At 40.1% G+C, this 24,464-nt stretch overlaps 1 protein-coding gene across 3 annotated transcripts in view; it reads left to right on the forward strand.

Moving 5' to 3' along the window:
• nkd2b (NKD inhibitor of WNT signaling pathway 2b) overlaps positions 1-24,464 on the forward strand; it is a 113,358-nt gene that overhangs the window by 80,650 nt on the left and 8,244 nt on the right. The window contains exons 4-6 of one of the 3 annotated variants that reach the window (XM_072283461.1): positions 5,880-5,940; positions 19,936-20,063; positions 20,921-21,016. In XM_072283461.1, coding sequence (XP_072139562.1) covers positions 5,880-5,940; positions 19,936-20,063; positions 20,921-21,016 — 285 coding nt within the window. The remainder of the gene's footprint in view (positions 1-5,879; positions 5,941-19,935; positions 20,064-20,920; positions 21,017-24,464) is intronic. The other 2 variants (XM_072283462.1, XM_072283463.1) reach the window with 2 other exon arrangements.

The raw sequence follows: 24,464 nt of genomic DNA on the forward strand, positions 1-24,464 counted from the left end.
TTGGCAGTTCTTGGGATCAAGTCACATGATCCATTTTCTTCCCCTCTAAGTCATGACAGCATCTCCGTAACCTAACTCCACTTGAAAGGCTGGAACTGGTAGAGCTGAAAGGTGTTTGGTGGCAAATCTACAGATGCAGCTGTCAGCTGATTATTTGTGTGTGTGTGTGTGTGTGTGTGTGTGTGTGTGTGTATATGTGTATGTACCAAATAAATCTGAAAGGTCAACTTCGAAGCTTCATTGCACAGAAGCTTTCTGAATGAAACCGAAGCTCTGGCTTTGGACAATTGATCTGTGTATGAGATTATAATCTACTGCCTTGAATGGTGCATATTGGGATTTCATCAAACAATACAAAGATGAGGAAAGGTTTGTTTAAAGAAGGGATTTTAACTCAAAGCTCAAATGGTATAGGGTTTTTTAAAATCCACCAAGTTGAGGAAGGGGCTCATCTTGAGCATGCAGGTTAATGTTCAGGTGCAGAACGATCCATAGTAATTTTCCAACCATAGAGTGAATTGGCAAACTGTAAGAGATTACCCTGTTGCTTCTGACTGGAAAGGAAACTAACGCTATACAGAGGCTGCCTGTTTGTTATCACCTGTCAGCTGAACTTGATGGGTAGCTCTCCATTTCTCAATCTTTGATATTGTCTATTCAAGTCCCGCTCCAGGGATTTGAACACTTAACCCAGATTGGCACTCCCGTGAAGTACTGAAATCCTTGTGAAGGGACTGTTCAATTGATACCATGTCTGCTGTCTTGGGTGGGTGTGAAAAATACTTTGGCAGTTGTTTTTGAAGATCTGTTGGGGCGATCCCTTAAACTGCAATTAAGTTTTCTTGCCAAAAGAAAATGACGAACTTCTTAGCTGAACATGGACTTGCATGTTAGTCTACAGAGCAATGGCTATAATTCAAAGCACTTAAAGGACCACACAGTAGTACATCTTGTACAGCCAGAGTGTCACAGCTCCAGTAACCTGATCTCTGGTGTTTCTGTGTGGAGTTTGCACGTTCTCCATATGATCGTGTTTCTTCTGAATGTTACATTTTCTTCCTTGTATCACAGGAGTGTGGGGATTGCTTGGCTCATTGACCACTAAATTCTCTGTGTTATGCTCTGTACGGGAATAGAAGAATCTGGGAATGTGGCAGTAAAATGAAGTTAATGCAGGATTAGTTTAAATGGGTGCTTGATGGATGGGCAAACAGCCTGTTTCTGTACCACATGATTATCTAAGGTATGGCAAGTTAAATAACATGAATGATGCTACATATTTTTTTTAAATGTCATGATAGATGTGCATCTTTAAGAAAGGATGTTGGAAGCAAATTCAATGGAACTTACCAAAAGGGATTTTATAAATACATGAAGAGAAAAAGATACATTTGAACTATAAGCAAAGAACAGTGTCTAGGTCTATGGAGAGAGGCGCCAGCCATATGCCTTCCTTCCCTATGCTTCTGTAATAAATACAAGTTAGCACATCACTACTATTGACTTTTATGTAAATTAAATATGCACTATGCACTTTTCACCAATTGCTTCTTTCAGTGCAAAGCCCATAATCTTGGCCCTTACTGCTATTGGACTGCCCACAAAATTCCTGCCTTATTTTACTGTGGACCACCCTGAGCCAGTGATCAGAATTAGGTGGATTGTCACTATTTTGCAAGATGTGATATTTGTTGCTTTGCCATATCAGTGCAGAGCAAAGGCATAAAATTACTATAATAACAAAAACGAATAGCGCAAAAACAAAATGGCATGACATAGTGCTCCTGGGTTCATGAACTGTTCAGAAATCTGATGGTGGGGAGGAACCATTTGAGTGTAGGTCTTCAGGCTCCTGTTTTCCACCTCCCTTGTGGTAGTAGGAAGAAGAGAACTTGCCCGAGATGGTGACTATCCTTAGTGATGGCTGCCAACTTCTTAAGGCACCGCCTCTTGGAGATGACCTTGATAATGGAAAGGTTTGTGCCTGTGTTGGAGCTGACTGACGCTACCATCCTCTGCTGTTCTTACAATCATGTGCATTGGAGCCTCCATACAGGCGGTGGTGCAATCATTCAGAATGCTCCCCACTGTCCATCGATAGAAATCTCTCTTCAAACTCCTAATGAGGTAGGCCACTGCATGCTGCCTTTGCGATTGCATCGATGTGTCGAGATGAATCCTCTGAGATGCTGACACCCAGGCACCTGAAGCTGCGTACCTTTTCTACCACTGATCCCTCAATGAGTTCTGGTGCGAGTCCTCCTGACTTCGCCTTCCTGATGTCTGCAGTCAATTCCTTGGTCTAGCTGATGGAGAGTGAGATGGTTGTTGCAACACCAGTCGACCAGTAGATCTATCTCACTCCTGTATTGCCTTTTGAGATGTTACCAGCGCAGTGATGACATCTGTGAATTTATAGATGGCACTTGTTCTATTCTTTCCCACCCCGTCATGAGTTCAGAGAGAGTTGAGCATTGGGCTAAGTTGTTATCCTTGAGGGGTGCCTATGTTGACTTTCAGCAAGGAAGTGCTCTTTTTACAGATCCATACTAACTGTAATTTTCCAATGGGGAAGTTCAGGATCCGTTCTCGAGTGGGGTACAGAGGTCCAGGTTTTAATACTTGGTAATTAATACTGAGGGGGATTTTGGTATAGAGTACCAAATTGTCATTGATAAACTGTTCCCTGATGTGTGTTTTGCTGTTTTCTGGGTGCTGCAGAACAAATTGGAGAGCTAGTGAGATTGTATCTGCTGTAGAGCTGTTGAAGCAGTAGAATTTAAACAAATATTATTCTCGAAACTGCCCTTAAGAATTCCGTGAAATCTGTTGCCCAGTTATCAGCATCAAATTACAAAGCTTGAAAAGTTAACCCTTTCTTAATACACTCAGTACCCATTTTATTAGTACACCTGTACACCTACCTGCTAATGCAAATATCTAATCAGGCAATCAGATGGCAGCAACTCAGTGCACAAAAGCATGTAGTCATAGTTAAGATGTTTAGGTGTTTTTTAGACCAAACACCAAACATCAAAAAGGGGAAGAAATGTGATCTAAGTGACTTCGACTGTGGAATGATTGGTGGTGCCAGACGGGGTGGTTTGAGTATCTCAGAAACTGCTAATCTCCTGGGATTTTCATGGATAATTGTCTCTACAGTTTACAGAGAATGGTGCAAGAAGCAAAAAAAAATCCAGTGAGTGTTAGCTATGTGGATGAAAGTACCTTGTTAATGAGAGAGGAGAATGGGCAGACTTGTTAAAAGTGACAGTAACTCAAATAACCTTGTAGGTTTTTGTAAATAAAATGGCAGAGGCGTTGTAAGTTTAAGAGAAACCGTAACAATTCCATATATTGTTAGCTTAACACAGAACATAAAAGTTTTAAAAAAACTTCATGTCATTACATCAGACCCGCCTCTTTAAGTGAACCCCAACTCAATGTCAGTGGTTGTGAATTATGCATATTTCCACCCATTACATTACCCTGCAAACTCGCATTACAACAGTAGTTTGCAGAAGAGCCACTCTGAACGCACATGTCAAACCTTGATATAGATGGGCTACAGCAGAAGACCACAAACATACACTCAGTGGCCACTTTATTAGGTACACAAGGTACTTATTAAAGTGGCCACTGACCGTAAGTTATTGGAAATCGAACCACCCCCCCACCCCCCATCAAGGTCGACTAAAGCAATAAGAAATCACTTGTAATCTGGAGTTGGCCTCGTAACTTTTTGTAATAGTTGGTACTAAATATTTGTGTTTCTGTAATCTTGCTCTTAATTTGTTACGAGCATCGGTGAGCTGATGGGTTTGAGAGAGGAAGGTAGTATTAAAGATGTGGGGTAGATTGTATTCTGTTTTCAACACAACTTTAAAAATTATAGCAACCCCTAACCTTCCCCCTTAAAGCAAATCTGTGTGAGTTGAGTTTTTTTTTAAAAAATCTGGATCATCTGTTAGGATTTCTGATTAGTGGCAGCTGTTTGCTGGTAGATTTGTAAACTTTCTATGCACTTAGACTTTTCGGGCATGGTACAGATGATTCACAGGGATGAAAAGAACTGAAGAAAAAGAAGGTGGCTGGGACAAGGACAAGGTAATGGATTCTAGAGAAACTTCATTGCAAGAGGCTAGTTGAATTTAAACAATTCACTGTTGCTCATAAGAAACTGAGCCCCATTAGAGGTCGAAAAGGGAGATTAAAGGGTTTCTCAGATTTCACCAGATAGCTTTAACTCTGCAGGCTAGAATAATCAATTGCATGAGTTGCAGGTGCAAGTCCCAATGCAAAGGCAAGCTGCAGAACTCTGTGCGGTAGTTGTCTTACAAACGGAACTCAATGTAAAAATGGGTTTTTGCTTTAATCCACGAATGTGATGTTTAAGATTGAGAAGATAAATGGGGATGCAAAAAATGGAAAGATGTGCTGAGAAGGCTGAATCAAATGCGATAAGGGTCAGCATTAATAAAACAGTTGACTGAGTTGTTCCCACCCACCACCCCACAGTATTGTCTATTCTGTGCAATTTAATGTTTGCAATTTTCTCTGCCGCCTGATCCATAATGGTTCTGCAGATTTTGTTATTTGTTTCATGCTTTTATTTTCTTGATGCGCATTTGCGTTGCTATTTCTGGCATTAATTCTATGCAACATGTACTTATTTTTATTGCCAAATCTCTTCATATCTAATTTCATAGGGCAAGCTCATCCAGGGAGTATTGGGTCATTCATTCTTTGGTGCTGTCTCAGAATGACAGTGTAACTGGACAACTTGCACTTATGTGACAAAACTCCTGTCAAGCACCTTCACTGCTGTTGGATAAAAATTATTGGTAGACTTTCACTGAGCCACAGGAGGTGACGCTGGGACAAGTGGCCAAAAGTTTATTTTAAAAAGTGTGTTTTAAGAAGGGAGGTGGGAAGGTTCATGTGGTTGAAATATTGGGCATCTTTGGCTAAAATTGGAAAAGGTTTATAACCACAAAGCTGAGAAGTGAGAAGAATATCTGTAATAAAAATGTGCTTTAACAAGAAATGTTTGTGGATAAAATCATAAAATATAAACTTCAATTACGAATGTTAAACTGGTGAAAATCTATTGTCAGGGTACTATTGGAACAGGATGTCTGTCTGCTTGTCCTCAGGAAGGTTGTGCTAGTGGTGAGAAAGTACAGATGAAATTTATTATGAGTGGTTTTGTTTAAAAAGAAAATCAACAAACTGGGTCCCTTTCATTAGATCAAAGTACTGTAAGTTAAAGGGGAGATCTGGAGGTGGTGTTTCTTGAAGTAAAAATGGAAAATGAATTTTGCTGCTCAGTGGATGAGCAATTTGGGGGGATTAAATTATTCACTGAAAGAATGAAGCATCAGATGATAAGTTCCTTATGTTGAAGGTTTGGACCATGAAGGGTAGTTATTGAGCAATGCGATGCCTAATCAGAACAGGCAGGGAAAGTGGATAAGCAGCTGAAAACTGAGTACAAAGAACATAGTGACTTAAATGAAGCTTATAACAATGAGAGCACAAGTAGAAAAGTCAAATAATTCCCACTTTTGTACAATTCTACATAAAGAATATAAACAATGTCAGTAAAGTTGTCCAACTGTATACATAACTCTTCCTTTTCGAAATAATGAAAGGATACTTGAATCAGTTCAACAAACTGTTCATCGCCAGTGGTTTTGTTTTGAATTTGGGGCAGCAGATATGCAACTTGCTGCTGCTCTTTTTATCTGAGTTCCTCTCTGCAGGGAAGTGCATATCCTTTGTTAATGACTCATCGACTGAGATTCTTTCCTATTCCCCCCACATCTGTTACTTGTCTATAAAATGTATTTTCTCTCTCTCTCTCTCTCTCTTTGCAGGAACTTTTGAATGGAGAACTGAAAGGTGCTCAGTTCCTTGATGACCAGTGCCCCCTAGAGGGTAAGTGAAAAATGCAGCACAGTCAGTCATTGTAGAGTTAAAATGAGTAGCAAGCCCACAAGGTGCAAGTCAGTTAACATTTAGAAGACTGATTTTGTTCTATGTGTGCTCAATTCATCAGAAGCTGACTGTTGAAAGTACTCACTCAAAGTCATAAAGCTAGTGCTTTCATCTCATTACACATATAAAAGAATTTAAGAGAGATTTAAATTATGAAATTTGGTAGAATCCAGCAATACTTAACACTGTATTTTGGTGAGGGATGTCTTTTCTGTGCCTTTGAGTTGGGGTGTCACTGCCAAAGCCAGCGTTTAATACCTGACTCTAATTGCTTTTGGAAGATGACAGCGAGTAGCCATCTTGAACCATTGGGTGTCATCAAGTGAAGTTACCTCCAGAATGTATTCAGGGAAGAAGTTCCTGGTCCGGTAGCAATGAAGGAATGACCAAATATTTCTAAGACTGGATGCTGTGTGGTGGAGGGGACCATGCAGTTATTGGTATTCCCATGCACCTGCTGCTTTTAATCCTCTTGCTATCTGAGATTGTGGGTTTGGAAGGTACCTTCAAAGTAGTATGGGCAAGTAAGTGCTGTTCCTTTTGGAGACGGGTTGCACTGTGTACTGGGGGCAAAAGGATGAATGTCCTGGGTGGTGGACAAGATTCCAGTTAAGGAAGCTGCTTTGCTTTTAGACGCTTTCTCTCACCTCTTATGGATGAGGCAGAGGGTGGTGCATTGTAAAGTTTTAGAACATCAGGTCCTCACTTTTACAAGGTGTATGGTGGGAATTTCGAAAGTTCTGTCAGACTAGAGGAGGTTGCCAATGGGAATCTAGAGTGAAGGGTTCTTTTAATCAATTTCTGCCTTTTGACGTTTTAAATATTCAAAGTTTTACAAGAATTATCTGACAACTTCTGATTTTTTTGAACCACATAAAGAGATCTTAGATCATTTAACCTAAGGATTGGCCACAAGTGGCTTTTAAGGACCAACTTGGGGGTACAGAATGAGGTGGAGGGAAATAGGCATTAGGAGGTGCAGCCACCAGGGCTGGAGAAATGAAAATCATGGATATCCCAAGAGACTGGAATCAGAGGAGCAGAAAGCAAAGTGCAATTTGACTGGTGGGAGGACTTCTGCGTATGGAGCAGAATTTCTGAACCAAGAGGCACTGTTAGTCAAAAAGCAATGGAATTATTGCTTTCACATGTTTGAATCTGGCCAAGAGAGGTTTGAGTAATTTCAACTTCTGTTACCCTAGCCAGAAGCTTCAGAACTCTGGAAGGAGCAAAGAGATGAATGATGGCTGCCCGATTTTTACCGAGTGGTATTACGGGGGGTAGAAGTAGAATTGGGATGAGGCACATATGGAACCAAGAAGCTTATCCTGATAGTCAAATATAGCCATGATTGCCAACAAGCTCCTCAAGCTGTTGTCAGGAACAGGGATGGAGTCAGTAGCTGGGGCTGCAGGCAGCCGCATTGACCTTTCCCACGCATGGTAGGGAGGCAGTGGATTCTGGCGAGCGGTATGACAAACTGTAACAAGTGAAGCAACTGGGAGAGGCAGGGCAGGTAGAACAGAGTGCCGCCTGCATTCAATCGGAATCTGACAGGGTGAAACATAACATGCTTGTAAACAAGCCCAGATGGCAAAGAGGAAAGTAACAATGTCTTTTAGTTTTCTGTGTGTTTGCCTAATCCACCCAGACAGTATCGTATAGCTATATACAGTCTTTGGATATAGCTGCCGGTATTGGCTGCTCACAGTGGAGCCTTCAGTAAAGTAGCTATAATTGCTGGTGTTATTTTAAAATCTCCTGTTCCAGTGTTTTGTCTACTGCTGCCAATTGCTGTCCTTTGTTCTTGAGACTGCATTAAGTGGGGTCACATGCAAACAAGACTTGAGCGGGATGCATTTTTCCTGTAGCCCACGTGGAATGGGGGGAAATGTAGAAAGAAAGGATGATCAACAGGATTTTAAAAAAGCCACCCCTCCCCTTCTCTCCAAAAGGTAATTGTGTTGGCATTGTTTGTGATTGTTTAAGTGGGAGTCGAACGCACAACCTCCTGCAGGTGGCTCATGTCTCTGCTTCATCTTGTTTCATGCACACTAAATAGTCCACTTTTATCTCACCTTGGGGGAGATTGTGGCTAGCCTGGAAATGAAATAATCTGTTGGCTCAGAAACTATTCAGAGAACACATGAAGTAGTTTTTATTTGGGGGTGGGGGGGGGTGCCAACCTTCTTTTTCTCTGCAAAATGCTTTTTTTAATGGAGTACTTTCAGAGGTTTATGTAGAATCCACAGATAGGAGAAAAACCATTCAGCTGTGATGGTCTCACTCTAAGATTATGTCCAGACATCACATGAGTTATAAAAGCTGTGGGTTATGAAAGCACACAATAAGGTGCTGCAACTGAGCATTATGAGCATGCTACTTATCAAATACTATAAATATCAGATTTATAGAATATCCCATTGCTTTATTTGAAGAAGAGCAAGGAAGTTGTTCTCCAAGTTTTTTCCATTATGTAAAGCCTTCTGATAGTTTATTCGTCTTTATAACCATAACCATATAACAATTACAGCGCAGAAACAGGCCATCTTGGCCCTTCTAGTCCATGCCGAACTCTTACTCTCACCTCTGCAACTCTGACTCGGCTTAAGGGCTTATTTCAGCAAGGAGCCCGGCCATCCGGGATTAAGTGTCGGCTTCGGGGCCCAACCCAATCGACAGCCCAGGTCCCCGGCAGCTGGAAGTGGCAGTGGTGCCTCCCCCATTACTCGGCCCAACCCGGAGCGCACGATGACGTGACCCGCAGATCGATCCCCGCGGAACGCGTCCACTTACCTCAGAGCTGCCAAACAACACACTGCGTCGATGGAAACCTGGAAAGATGCACTATTTACCGAGGAAGTGTGGGAAAAGAGCTGGGCTGCTGGATGAACACCTTTTTTTTTATTTCTGACTTTGCACTGCTATTTTAAATTCAACTATTTAATATACGTATACTTACTGTAATGCATTTATTTTTCTATATTTATCATGTGTTGCAATGTACTGCTACAGCAAAGTTATTGAATATCACGACATATGTTGGTGACATTAACTCTGACTCTACTCCACGAGACCTTGCTGTACTGAAACTGGAATCTCACATTTTTCTACGTTGCACAACTAAATCTTTACAGAAAACTGAATTTGTTAACTAAGAGTTTCGGGTTCTTTGGACCTGTATTCCATTAAGCAAATTAAAATTTACCCCCTACTTCTCTCATCTTTCATTCTCTCTTGTCTCCCTCTTTCTTCAGTCCTTCACTCACTTCACCCTGTTTTTATCTAATTGTGCTTCTCTTCTGTTTTCCTTTCTGACTCCCGATCACTCACTCTTGCTTTCTCTCCTGAACAGCAGGCACCTCCCTCGTTCCTCTTTCTCTAGGAAGAGTATGACGTGTACTTGCGGTGGGGGGGGGGGTGTGGTGGGTTGGTTCTGTTAAATGCTTAACTGCTTCCTTACTAGAATTGTCCTGTGTGTGTGTAAATGTTTTATTTTTAAGAATGATACAACAGACATTAAGGCATCAGAACACCACAATTCTCACCTTCCTGAACCTTGTTGGCCACTTGCAGTTAAATGAGGAAAATCTGAGAGTGAGTTGCTCGGCTTGGCTAGCTTGTACATCTCAGTAGCATTGGCAGGTCTTGGCTGAGATAATTATGTATCTCCTTGATTTCTCAATTGTACATAGGACTGAGAAAAGATGGTAGAATGCAAAGATGGTAGATGGAGAGGTCCCCTTAATAATCAGTTGTACTAATTCAAAGATGAAGAGAAATTTACTTTAACATGAAAATACATTTTAGAAATATCAAATATATGGACGACTACAAACCTGAAGTCTTGAAAACTTCAATTTTTTGCAGCCAGAATTCCTTAGCCAACACAACTTCAAAGGCAACTGGGAAAGAACAACCTTAATGGTCTTTCTACTAGTTGATAGAAATGCTATATCTGACCCTATTTAGATGGTTATTATACGGTACATTCCACTCATATTTAATGTTGGGCACTTGATCGCTTAATGAGTTTGATCCTGCTTTTCTCTTCCTTCCCTTGTCCTTTCACGTGCTCAGAGGTTTGATTCCCATACTAATCCAGCTCAGCTGAGCAATCCTGTTTTGCTGATGTACTTCCACTGCATTTCGTGACAGAGCAGTCAACTACACCCTGGAGTTTACTGCATTTCTTCACCCACACTAGTGAAGGAATTAAGTATTCTAAAGAATGGTTCTAATTAAATAAGTCAGTAGCTGTTTTAGGATTTCAAAGGGATGATAATGCGAGTTTAAATGTCACTTCCCAGTGACGCTGCGTGCATTTCTAATTAGTTACGGGTGAATAAAATTGCTGTTGGTTCTAAGTGCTTATTTACTAAAAACAGTCATTAAATCTTGTCTTCAAATGAAGGCCCTAGGGTCTGTGGCAGCTTTTTAGTTCCTTTTCAAAACCTGCGTTTACTACCAACGGAGAGGGAGTGGGCCAGATAGGAATTCCGAACCCTGAAATTTACAAGCTATTGAGGGAATGCTTAAAACCGTCATCACATTGCTCTGTTTCCCCTGCTAAGCAGACATTGTTCAAATCAAATCAGCCTTTGCCTGCACTGGTTATGTTTGCTGGTCAGTTTCATACTTCCTTGCCTTTCCCAACCCTCGAATGTCTGCAAAAATCTATTCACTGATGTTCAAGGAATCGGTTCTTTCATGCTTTCTGTCAAATCTGAGTGCAACTCCAGATCCCTTAGCAACGTATGTGATTGGTCTCTTGATCTCTGAGATGCCTAGCAGTAACTCAGTTTAAAGGCAGTTAAGGATGGTTCTTGTCATTGACACCCACACTCAGTGAATGAAAATTAAAAACTGTGTATTACTACTTCGGTGGGTGAAACGTTTGCTGTCTTAAAGCCAAGCTTGCTTTGTACTGCAAACTGAAAAAATGGGAGCTTTTTTACATCCCCCTTCATATTTACAATCCAAACAAGTTCTGGATCATCAACAAACTTGGAAAAGTGGCATTTAAGTCCCTCGGCTAAATCACTGATGTTTGCACCATGTCATAAGCCTGTATGCAGGTAGACTAAATGAAAACCTGTTCTCTGACACTTGATCCCATTGGTGTTTCAGAGAATTTTGTAAAGTTTGCTTTGGATTTACTGTTTAACTTGTCTCTTACAATTCTGTTATTTGTTGAATAATTCTAGCGATCTCCTATCAATTTGAAGTGTATGTGATATCAGGAAATGCCTGGTACCGGAAAGGTTTGGGAAGTAATAGTTAAGAGTCACCCATTCCTCTTCCATTTACCATGCATCATGTCTCAAATCACTTTTGTGTGTGATCTAAAATTGTGTTTTTTGAAAGTGAAAATAGGTTGCAGGTGTTTGGACCATAAAGGCAAACACTAATTGACATCTTATTTCAAAATCTGCCTGATTTCTTTGTATTGACGTTATCTGTTGGGGCCAGTCTAAATTGATATGGTGGACCGTGTCTCCGTGACTTCTCAAGAGAATAAAAGTGGGCATTTTAATTATCTCTATGAATGAGTGTGCATGTGTGATAGAAAAGATGAATAGATGACAGAAACCTCTCTGTGACAAATCTGCAAGCCACCTGGTTCTGTTTAGCATTTGAGACTTGATGTTCAAGTTCCAAGGAAAACCTTTTTTTCTTTACTAAATTGAGCCAAGGTTATCCCAATCGAATACCAGGAGTAAATTGTCCATGTATGCTTAGTAAAGAAAAAGGAATAATTCGTATCTGGAAATAATTAATCGGCTCACATTTCATCTCCAAATTTCATGGTTCTCTCTTTTTTTAATATGTCGTTTGACCTTTCTCCAGTGAGATTATAACCTGATAATAACTTCCAGGTACCCTTTATTCTCTCTAATCTCTTGTAGAGTAAATTATTTCAATCTGTCGGTTTAAGATTTGCAGAATACTTTTCTTAGTTACCTCCGTCTATCAAAAGGCTAAATTTCTTTTTAAAATAGTTGATCTGGAGGATTCTAGATGGTGTGTAATTGCCAATCAGTTTGGTTTTGGTTTGGTTAGTATAAACCTTATAATCTCAGTAAAGTGATCTCTTGCTGCTGCTGCTCTTGAATTCATTCATTCACTGAGGTCGTGCCTTTGTAAAAACCTATTTTTTTTAAAAAAAGAGCAAGGAGTAAGGGAACTGCCAATGTTCTTTGCTCTTAGTTCTTTGCTATACATCTCTGATCCTGACAAACATAGCAACTTGCATTTTTAAATGCATTGATCATTTAAAAGGTCCCAGAATAATCCACGATACTGCAATTGGGGAAAATGTGATGCCCGGCAATAAGGCATACTTGGACAGGCAAATTTTAAAGAGCTTATTAAAGGATAACAGAGGAGGAGCGGGTTAGTGAGGGAGTTTCATCACTTAAGGCCTGAGTTAGCTGAAGGCACAGCTATCTGTGCTGGAGCAAAGAAAATTTGTGTAGGCCGAAGGTCAAAAATGGAGGAGTGTGTATCTGTTCAGAATTGTGGAGCTAGGGCAGCTTATAGACTGCATCCAATATGCCCACTTTCCACATGGCTAGCACATGGTCAAGCAGCCATTTGGATGACCATTGAAACCTATTAAATATTGCAAGGCCTAAAGAGAGTGGACATGGAGAAGATGTATCCTTTAGTGGGGAAGTCTAGGACCAGAGGGCACAGCCTTAGGACATTCCTTTAGAACAGAGATGCAGGGGAATTTTTTTTTAGCCAGAGGGTGGTGACTGTGTATTTCATTGCCACGGATGGTGGGGGAGCCCAAGTCATTGGGTATATTTAAAGTGGAAGTTGATAGTTTCTTGATTAGTAAGGGTGTCAAAAGTTAAGGGGAGAAGGCAGGAGAATGGGGTTGAAGGGGATAATAAATCAACCATGATAGAATGGTGGAGCAGACTTGATTGGCCAAATGGCCTAATTCTGTTCCAACGTTCTATTATAGTCTACGAACAATTGGCTGGTTTTGGTCTGGTGCTTATAGTCTGGGGAATACTAAGTCCATTAAAGTGTGATGAGCTAAGATTGGTTAACCCAAGATCCAGGACTATTCGCGTTAATCTTGGCATTTTAGTCTTGCTGGAAGAAATACCCATGGCATCTTGCAGATGAATTCTGATTATTGCCTATAATTTGTTGAAAGAAAACTAGGCAGCATGGTTTTTTTTAATCCATCTTTAAATGTGAGATTTCAACTCAATTATGAACATGAAATTAGTTGCAGTAACCCAAATATCTTTTTACTTTAAAGGAAGGATATTGGATGCGAGGTTAATGGTAAGGTATTTGACAGGAGAAATGCCATTCACATTGAGGCTGTGGAATTCACTTCTGCGGTAATGGTTCAGGCAAGAACTATTTGATAGGAGGAATGGAAAAAGGTATAAAGATAAACATAAAGGCTCCAGCAGCTTTGTGGGACTGTCCTGAATGCTTTACCGCCTGGTATTTTTAGTTTACCATCTGCCATTTTTAAGATAAAACAAAGCAGCAAAGATGTTTGAGTCAGCAGTTATGAATTAAATATTTATATATTTTTTTGAAAATAAAGTGAAGATAGTTATTAAATGGTAGAAATCCTTTAATAATTGATCAAATGTTAGTAGTCCAATGCAAGCTGCTTGTTTTTTAATGTACAATCCTTCATAGGTACAAGCCCATTTATAAGTTTCTAAGTGGTACTTTGGCGATACCACTTCCTAAGTTTCTTTCCTCCCAACCTCTAATGGTTGGACTTTTAGAGTCCACCAGAGCTATTCTGAAATAATGCTAGAGCTCTTGCAGACGTCTGTCAATATTTAACCTTTTGGTAACTTGCTCATTAATATTTATGGGATATTGTTTTTCACAAATAGGCTACTGCATTTCCTTTTATTTCAGCAGTGACTGGTTGTGAAAACACAAAAGTATATGTTCTTCCTTGTAAAGACCTAGCTCCTGTTGTAAGTGAAATTACTTCAGCTTGCATTAATGATATGTGATATCATTACACAATTACATTGAGAAGAATTGCACATTTTGTGCATTTCAAACGGAAATGGCATCAATAAGCTTTTTTGGCTGTAGTTTCTGGCGTATAAAGATGGAAACTGAAGCCAGAGCCTGAAGACATGCTATGGGTATGCAGGCTTTACGTTTCCTCCTGTTGCCCTTGGCTGCAAAAATCCAAATATCTCCATGGATCAAGTCAGGAATGCTTGCTTTTTATTGATCAACAGATACATGAGGACCCTGGAGTCTTTTGATTACTATTAGCAGATTAGGAAATATAATAGCCCCTTGCAATAGATTTCAACCCTTTTTAACTGCTTGTAGATCTGAAAGCAACTTTTAAAGAACATGGGTTCATGAGTAGCCTGTGAGACCAAGATTATTGCTTCTAAAGTGAATCCATGAAGATCCAGGTTGGATGTCCATAGTTTGTCCATATTCAGTATCTTGGGAGAACCAATTTTGATCTGGCTGAATGGAAGTTTTAAAGCAATTTGCTTCACTTATACAGCCGTATTCCTTGGTTCAGTAAAAGACATCAAGCAAGTTTTATCATTAGAGGCAGACTGATGATGTGGCAGGACCAGGAGATGGAACAGTTTACCAGGACTGAGTTTGCAGGTAGAGTTGGAATTACAGTAATGGATGCAAATGGGGACCATTACAAGAACCGTAGAGTCTTCCTGACTCTTGGAGAGCAGTTGTGGATTTTTTTCTTTTTCTTGTTAATTTGCCTTTAACAAGTTCAAGCCAACTTGGTCTCCAAAGTGTGTCAATGCACTTGTTCCAGTCGTACTAAACCAGTCATCTAAAGCTAACATGCCTTTCCTTCCTGTATCATTAGTAAATTCATTAGTAAATTTAGCAATCATTTTCTAGGTCTGCCTTCTAAATTACTTATGTTTACCCCAGCACTGATCTCTGCAGCACACCTATCATTGCATCCTGCCAACCAGAAAAAAAGACCCACATGTACGTGATGTCTACACCCTGTTAGCCTGCCAATCTTCTGTCCACACTAGCATGTTACCTCCTGCACCAAGAACTTCTATTGTCAGCGATAACATTTGATGTGGCAACTTGCCTTCTGGAAACCTTGAAACCAATGGATGTATTACACTGCTTTATCTGCAGCACATTACTGTGCAGTGCTCAATATACTGTCAATATTTAACATTTACCACTGGGCTTTGCCACACAGTCTGGGCCCAAATTAGGCATGAGTGCTCTTTCACCAACTGTGCGCGTGCACAGACACACACGCACACACACACACACACACACACACACACACACACACACACACACACACACACACTCACACACTCACTCACTAACTCCTTCTCTTTGGTTTCCCATCTGGGTAATGTCTGCAAATGATTGCAGTTACACACAAGCTTCAAGCACCCATCTTTGAATAACCATATCTCTGGGAATCCAATCATGAAACACGAATGGATGACACTTGTCTCCTGACCAGATTCCAAGAGAACTAATTAATCGAAGACTCTTGCTTGAAGCTTGAGATAACTGTAGCCATATGGAATCAAGGCAATGCATGTTGTCCAATTGTGCTCATTACCCAGTTGAAGTAAGTTGTATATACTTGTAAAATAATTTTAAACAAAATGGTCCCAGCAATTCTAGGAATTTCCAGAATTTTCTAATATGAAATAAATTTCTGTGAATATTTCTGTCTTGGAATCTTTCCCCTGCAACCAAAGTTTCCATTACTTTTGGCCTTCTCTACCACCTGGCTGGTTTAAAATCCCATCTGTGCTATCACTTAAAGGCCTTCCTGCATGGCACGTTCCTTTCCAGTAGAAGGAATTCCTGGCCAATATTTATCACTCAGCTGACATAATTTCAAGGCTGATGACCTGATCCCTTATCTTGTTGCTGTTTTTTGCAATCTTTCTGTGTGTAAATTGGCAGCTGCATTTCCTACATTAAACAGTACCTACTCTCGGACAGGTATCACAATACATTTCTCATTATCTCCTTCGGCTGCATGGCAGTTTTTGGAGCTTTGCACTTCAAACGTTAAAAGCATCCCACCCTCAGGCTAGTCATTCCCCATGCCTCATATTTCCACTGAAGTACTTTCAGACCAAGGTTGAATGTCTTTGATGGGAAACTGATTTCACCATCTCTCGCCAGATTTGGTTGGACCATTCTAAACGTCTTGCTCTCCAAAGTTTTTCTGAAATACAAGGAAAACCCTGTTGTCTCTTGATTGTAAGTAAACTTTTAAACTAGTCTTGCCTTCGAGAAATGCATAATTTATCATAAAGATGGATGATATTTTCCCCTGCTGTGTGTGAACTTGCCCTGAAGCAAAGTTCAAAGTAAATTTATTATCAAAGTGCGTATATGTCACCATATACAACCATGAGATTTGATTTCTTGCAGGCCTACACAGTAAATCCAAGGGAAACAATAAAATCAGTGAAAAAACACACCCAACAGGAAAGACAAACAATCAATGTGTAAAAGACTGTGCAAATACAGAAGAAAAAAATCAATAAATAAGCAATAAATACCAAGAACCTGAGAGGAAGAATCCTTGAAAGTGAGTCCACAGGTTGTGGGAATAGTTCAGTGATGGGATGAGTGAAATTTACCCCTCTGGTTGAGGGATAATAACTGTTCCTGAACCCGATAGTGTGGGCCCTGTGGCACCTGTACCATTTTCCTGATGGCAGCAGCGAGAAGAGAGGATGACCTGGATGGTGGATGCTGTTTTCCTGTGACAGCGCTTAATAGTGCTGAATAGTAGGAAGAGCTTTATCTGTGATGGACTAGGCCATATCCACTACCAAAACTAGCTATTTTTTCCCACTTCTCTGATTATTAAATAACATCTGTGGCCACTTTTTCTCCCAGTGTGTCTTGCTCTCTCTGGTCTCATCTTTTCCATGAGACCTGCCTCTGGGTTCAACAACAAAATTCTTGACTTCCGATCTCTTTCTGGGCCCAGTGAGAGCTAATTTTGCTAACAGTTCTCTTTCCTGTTTTGATGCGCCATTTCTAAATCTATTGAGACCAATTCTATCATCATTCTCTTAATTTATTGCTCATTCAGAGTATTGTGTCACATCCAACCTCCTTGTGTGTCTACATCTCCAAATCCAAGCCCACCTTTTTCTCAATTCTGTTTTTGAACTGTAGTCCTGAAATTATCTTGTTCTTTTAAAATTTGCCACTCTATCTTTCTCTATGTCCCTCCTTTATCTTCCAGCTGGATAGTCCTACACTGACATGACCCTATGATTGCTCAACATCTCTGGTGTCTCAGTCTGATGGTTGTCTGATTTTGAAATTATCAGTGGGTTTCATTCTTATTATTTGCAGCCAAAGTATTCTCTATGACATCTTCTCTCCATGCTTCTGAACTTTAACTTTGGCATTAAGTCCTTGCGTCAGCACACCTGTTGTTTGGATCATCCCTGCATCCCACTCCAACCCTTTATCTCTTGACTTGACTTTTCCTGTTGCTCTCCAGCTAACATCATCTACCATATAAAACTGTCATCATCCACCCATTATACTTGAGCTTACCTATTTCACCTCCATTAACCTATGACATTGTGCAACATTTAAAATCCTCAGTCATAGAGGCTCTCAATTTCCAGCTGTCTCTTAAGATGCTCCCTGAAATCTACCTCAACAGACAGATCTTTATTATCTGTCCTGAAATCCTCTTCTCACTTGGAGTCAAATTTTTCTCTTGAGTGCAAATTGTTGCAAATGTTTTGAGGATGCTGAAAGCATAAAATGTACTATATAAGTACAAGTTCCAAACCTTTAGTAGGTGAAGGTATGAAGTATTTGCTCAGAAGCTGTAGGAATTTTACTTTGTTTTTGGTTACCGGCTTTGGTGAGCTGTCGGCTGGCCAAGATAATTAACGTGAATGATACACTGAGGAAACAGAGTTGCCTTTGACCTAATTAATGTACTGCTTATATGACTTCACATTGGGACTGCAAGAACTTTAACAATCTGGAACAGGAACAGGCCATTTGGCCCAGTGTGGTTGGCTGTCTTGATCCTGAGCCATACATTCCTTTGCTCTTTTAAAAGCTATGTCCATTGTTTACACGGGAAAATATTTCTATTTCTTTGGAAATTTTTGTGAATTGTATAAGGGGAGACAAAAAGCCTGCATACACAGAAAAAATTAAATAATGAAACCCAGAAGGAAGGAAAGAAGATTCAATATCAAAGCACCAACCAATGGACTTTTGTGAATGCTAACATTCTCAAAGCTAACTCTTCCGCATTACCTTAAATTTGATTTAATTCTGAACTTGGCATTTGTATCTCATTGTGCCTCACCCCCCCTCATCCTTGCTCACAAACCGATGTCGGCAATGCCAATGTTTTTGTTTCAGAATTGTCATCTGTGTGCTCAGATTCTTTCCTTTATCTCCTCCATCAGTCATGCTACTTCAGAAAGTCATCAATTTAGGTTTCTGTCAATGATGGGGATTCTGGATTTCAGCCCACCATTGAAACCGGGCTAACAGCTCATTTGGGACTTGGCTCGGGAACCCCCTTCTTAAATATCTAAACCTCTCCTGAATTTTTTGCACTGTGCTGAAGGTAAGATGTTAATATTGATTGAGAAATGGGTGTAGCCAGAACAGCGGGATGGTGCAGCCCTCTGACGCAGGGCTTTGGTTGAACTGAATTGCAGCTGTCCTGTTAGTGCAGCAATCCCTTGGTACAGTACTGAGAATATCTTTTTTTTGTTGTCCAAAGTCCCTGGAATGGGACCTTAATCCACTCATAAGCTGTAAATGGCACATGGAATAACACAGAAACACTGAAGTACTAATATACATACAGAGAAGAGCATTTATCATGTGGTCCTGTAAAGGTTTGCTGCACAATTGTATCAAGATTATGGGACTCTGGCCCTGTTGTGAGCTAGTAGCCAATAGGATTGAGTTTGGATAGCAAATGGTTTTTATCGGAATACTGCTTGGTTGATCATTCACTGGCTTGTTTTCTGGGATCCAATCTTTCAGCATTGTTATAATATAGGAAATGTTAACACTCAGTTGCTGTGGATGTAAACTAATTTGAAATGTCTTCATTGCTGCTCCAAGAACATCAACTTGTCTTGTATGCTTCAATTCCTTCATTTGCAGTTTGAGCCCAGAAGGAATTACACAATTGTGTTGAGACATATTATATCTTGGTAATATTTGTTGTTTATTATTCAATCTGTAAGTAAGTATAACCAAGTATTAATAGCCAGTGTATATTGGTCTGGAAGTCTTTAGTATCTTCCTTCTGGCATGGCAAAAGATTATGGTATCTTGTGCCTTCCAATCAGTAATTCAGGGCCAGTTTCAAAATTATGGATCCAAAATTATCACTTAATTTCAAACTTGAAAGAACAACTTCACCTTTATCTTTGGAGCAAAAAAGATGATGCACATGTAGCCAAATCTCCCTGGCTAAGTGGATTAGATATTGAGGAAGGCTTGTCATAAATATAAAGTAATCAAGCTCCGAGTCTAACATTTCCAAAGACTACAGATGAGGTGCTGCACTATTAAAAATTCCAGTTATTTCTAAAGATAAACCAAGGGTCTGTTTACCTGTGGATGTGAAAGCCACCATGGCTCTATTCAAAGAAGGATAGTGGAGCCACTCCCAATATGGGATTAATATTTATTCCTCAACTAGCCATTGAAATGAATAATTTGTTTTTAACTTTGAAAATTTGTTGGTTTCCATATCTCCTGCATTAAAACAATACCTACACTTCAAATCTACTTCATTGGTTATAAAGTGTGTTGTGTGCTCTAAGATTCAAAGGTCTCTATGTAAAAACAAGTTCTTCCTCAATACTGAATAAAACTGAATTCATCATTGTTCATGTCTTCTCCTTTCTCCAGTGGTGCTTCCCCCAGAAAAGGTGGAACCATGTGATGGAATTACGTCAACTTTCACTCAGGAAGATGGAGAAAAGTGTCCCAGTAAAGAAACCAGTAGAGGCACAAGCAAAAAAAGGCTGAACTTTGATGTGAGTTTTAAAACCAAGAAAATGGCAAATTTGTTATCAAGCGGCTATGGGGTATATTGTGTGACATGAAAAATATTGAGAACAAAGTCAGTTTGTGTCCTTCACAAGCGAAACAGTCTTTTCAACTTTTGCTGTTGCGTTGACAAGACGTTTGTTTATTACAGGTACCAAGTGTGAGGTAATTCTGCAATCCCGCTGGAATGGGATCTTGAGTATGGATAGAATAATCAAGATTATAATGCTGGGGACTTTTGCCTTCTACACAATTGTTAGCTCAAATCCCCGCTGAGTGTCCAGGGGCCAATATTGGTGTAGGAGTGGACCTTTCAGTCCCTGTTACTCCTTTCCCACAATTAAAAGCAAAAATGATTGAACTGCTCAGCAGGGTTAGATAACATCTATGGCAGAGAAAGAGTTAATTTGGGTTTGATGACCAGTTTCAAGGAAAGCCTATTGACCTTTAACTGCTTCTGAAATGCCACAAAAACACAACAAATATAGAACCTGTTAATAAGGGTAATTGTTGTGGATGTGTAAGGCCGCAACTTGCATCAACTAGCTCTGAATCACCGGCCAGTAATTCATCAAAAAGTGAACACGTATTGTTCAATTTTATTCTAATGGAACTAAGAACAAGAAGGCAAAAGATTTTGTTGTTTCAGTTAGAAATGAGCTAAAGCTGCCCCAAGTTTGAGGCAACGCTAAGCCTCCTGTATTTCCCCACTACAGCAGAATCTACCATTCTGGCACGCTATACATCGGTGTGGTGATTTACCTTGGGTTACACAATTTCAGTCTGTTGAAGAATCCCACAGTAGAGGAGAGATTTAGAACGGAGAAATGCACTTTCTTTTCAGGAGCTAGAATGTGACGTGTCTGTTGAAGAAGATAACCATCAGGAATGGATCTTCACTCTTTATGATTTTGACAACAGTGGCAAGGTTACTAAGGAGGTACATTTACATTTGTTTTGCTTTTTAGGATGTTGTGGTGTTTTAACTTGCAAATTTTGCTGTTGTACCCTTGGTTAAGCAGCTCATGGGTGGGCGAATTGTCTGCAGGTGTATAACCAACTTTCGACAAACTTCCTTCATCCTCACTTTTATTTAATTTTTCATCCTTCCAAGCTTGCTCCTTAGTCTATGGTTACTGGATTGTTAGCATGGGCAGCTGTGGGCTGAGTGGCTGATTTTTGGGCTCAGTGACTCTGACAATGCTGAAGTTCTAAATTGTGTTTTAGAAGATAAAACCCACTAAAGCTTGCTGCCTCAACTGAGATCTCTTCAATGTCTCGAGGAGTGCAGGTTCCAATGTTGCCGCTGCTAGAATAATTTGAGGAAGCACTTCACTGCAGTTAGCCGAGCTCGGAAAAACTACTGCTACATCGACTCAGGCCGAGGGGACCAGCGTCGGGCACAAAGGCTCGTAAAAAGGAGGCAGTAAACGTTGACGGCGAAGTCAGGGGTTGGGGTCGTTTAAGACACATCTGCAGAATTTTTTTCTCTCACAGAGGGTGATGAATCTCTAAAGCTCTCTGCCCAGTATGTGTGGAAGATGGGTCATTGGAAATAGTTCTTGTGGAAGTGGGTAAACATTTGATAAATTGAGGAATAGAGGAGTATAGAGAAATGGCACAAAAAACACGTTAAGGCCTGTTTAGAATCACCCATGATTATATTGAATGGTGAGGCATGCTTGGGTGGATGATCACTTTCTCCTGCTCCATTATTCATCTGTTGTGTTTTTGTGCTTAAGAAGACAGTTGGTTTAGAAGTAGTATTGAAGCTGCTGAAATAGAGGTGGGGTGGAGGGGTTTAAAATATGACAGGAGGGCAGTTGGGAACGAAGGAGACAGTTTGTTTAACAATGGAGCTGTGAAACAAACTTTTCTCAAAGCTTAGATGTGAAGCTTAAAGTATATTGAAACGTTTGAGTAATGCTTCAATTAAAGACCAGAGGAGGCAACTTGGAAGTAATGTGTTCTACAAGCAGTTTTACCCATCTTAAGTCCATCAGCATTGTTGGCATGGGAGAAGCTGAGGCACCAGTGTTATTCAAACACATACTTTGAAAATAGGAAATGAACAATCTCTTGTGGGGAATCTAGTGTGAGTTTAGTTTTTATTGCAAAGAGATTCCAGTAATTTTTAACTTGTTAGCTTTGGAACAGTCATTAATCTCTTTACAAGTTCTTTCATCCATTATATTACATATTTTTTAATTGATTTGTCCCAACATCTGTTCTTTGTCCTATGTGTTTTATATGGTTTGCCTTTTTGGAACAAGACATTTATCATGCATTGTTCAGTTGAACGTTGAAATTTAAACTGAATTATCAGTGTGAACTGTAACGGTTTTTTTCTGCCTTTGTTGATTTTGGCTAATTTTAGAACAAGCAGTGGCTGGGCAAAGGCAATGAAGGGAAGTGTAAAGGTCTGACTGGTGTTGAGATTTGACTTGACAATTAGGGGTTGTGGTGGGGAATTGATTGACATGTTGCTTTCTGCGCAGGTTGGCAGGTAACAGGTTAATATGTTGCAAATTGATTTGGGCTCCAAGCGTCAAAGTAGTACTCATCGTCAAGATACTGAAGATAGCTGGCTTCTTACAAGCCCTTTGACTATTGTGTTTTGCAGAAAATAGCCCTGCAGGTTAGGAGTCAATTCAATGCAACATGGGTTACTTGCCAACTGATGCCAAACAATTCAGAGCCTTTAGTCTTTACACTGGGCCTTGCAGAGAAATGCTAGACATGTATTAGAGATAATAAGTACCACAGCCGCCTTGAGTAAAGAATTTCAAAGATTTATTGTCTATAGTAAAGAAGTTACTTCTCATCCGAGTCCTGAAAGGCTGACTCTTATTTCGAGGTGGTGACCCATCCTTGTATTTGCACTGTCCACCCTTATTCTTCTAAATACAAAAGAGTATTCTCTCAATATACTGAACCTCGCTGAGTGGACAGCATGCTCCCCACCCCCACGTCCCCAAAATAACTTTCACAAATCGATCTGGAGAACCTTCTTACCAGAAATGTATCTCCTTTGGGTAAGAAGACCAGACCTGTACACAATGTTCCAACTGTGATTGAAGCAAGATGTTTTAAACCTGAATCCTTCTGCAACTTTCTTAATGGATGGCTTACCTTGCATGTTAATTATTAACCATTAATGTACAAAGAACACACAGGTCCCTTGGAACATCAATGACTTTCAATGTATCCTCATTTTTTTTTAAAATGCATTATTTTAATCAAATATGATCTTTCATTTTCTGCATTATAGTCTGTCTCATACATTCAAGGCCACTCGGTTGTCAAAATCTCCTGGAGGCCTTGCAGCATCTTTCTCATGACCCACAGTGCCATCCAGGATTGAATCATCAACAAACAAGGATGTGTTTCACCTATACTGCTCTAAATTGTGAACACTTTCCCTGTCCTGCTCGTCATGGCTTCTTGACTGGAAGATGACCTGTTATTCCTGTTCCCATTCCTTAGTCCTGGCTGATATTTATCCTTGTTACCATGTATTCCCATTTTACCCGATAATATCTTGGATGACAACTTCTCAAAGGTGTTCTGAAAACCCTAATACTCCATATTCCTCCTTGGCTATTCTGTTGCTTTCAGTGTCAATAAATCATTTCTAAATCGTTTTGTCTCCCCTTAATCCTGTTCATGTTTTCCCCAGTGCCTTCTTACCACTTCCTTCAATAGTTTCTTACCTGGTGTCAGATTCACTGTGGAAATTACCAGTCACTTCTCTAAATAGTTCAATGCTTTTGGATTTTTCTTTCTGATACAATCTTTTTGAAGTGAGAGTTGGATTTAAGGCAAAGAACCTAGTGGACAGGTGAACATTACATTTTAGATTATGAGTACACTCAGTCCTCTTTTATTGTCATTTAGAAATGCATACATGCATTAAGAAAAGATACAATGTTTCTCCGGAGTGATATCACAGAAAAAAGGACAAACCAAAGACTAACACTGACAGAACCACATAATTATAACATATAATCACAGCAGTGCAAAGCAATACCATAATTTGATGATGAACAAACCATGGGCATGGTAAATAAAGTCTCAAAAGTCCCCGAGTCAATCAACTCCTGAGTCCCCGACAGCAGGCAGCAAAAGGGAGAAACCTTCTGCCATAAACCTCCAGGCACCGTCAACTTGCCAATGCCTTGGAAGCAGCCGGCCACAGCTGACACTGAGTACATCCATCCGAAAACTTAGAGCTTCCAACCAGCCTCTCCAATACAGCCTCCCGAACGCTATCCTTTGCTGAGTGCCTTCGACCTCGCCCTGGCCGCTGAAATAAGCAAAGCCGAGGATTTCGGGTCCTTCTGCTCCGGAGATTCCGGTTACCCACAGAGTAGCAGCAGCAGCAAAGC

The sequence above is a fragment of the Mobula birostris genome, chromosome 19 (genome assembly GCF_030028105.1).
Source record: "Mobula birostris isolate sMobBir1 chromosome 19, sMobBir1.hap1, whole genome shotgun sequence".
NCBI lineage: Eukaryota > Metazoa > Chordata > Chondrichthyes > Myliobatiformes > Myliobatidae > Mobula > Mobula birostris.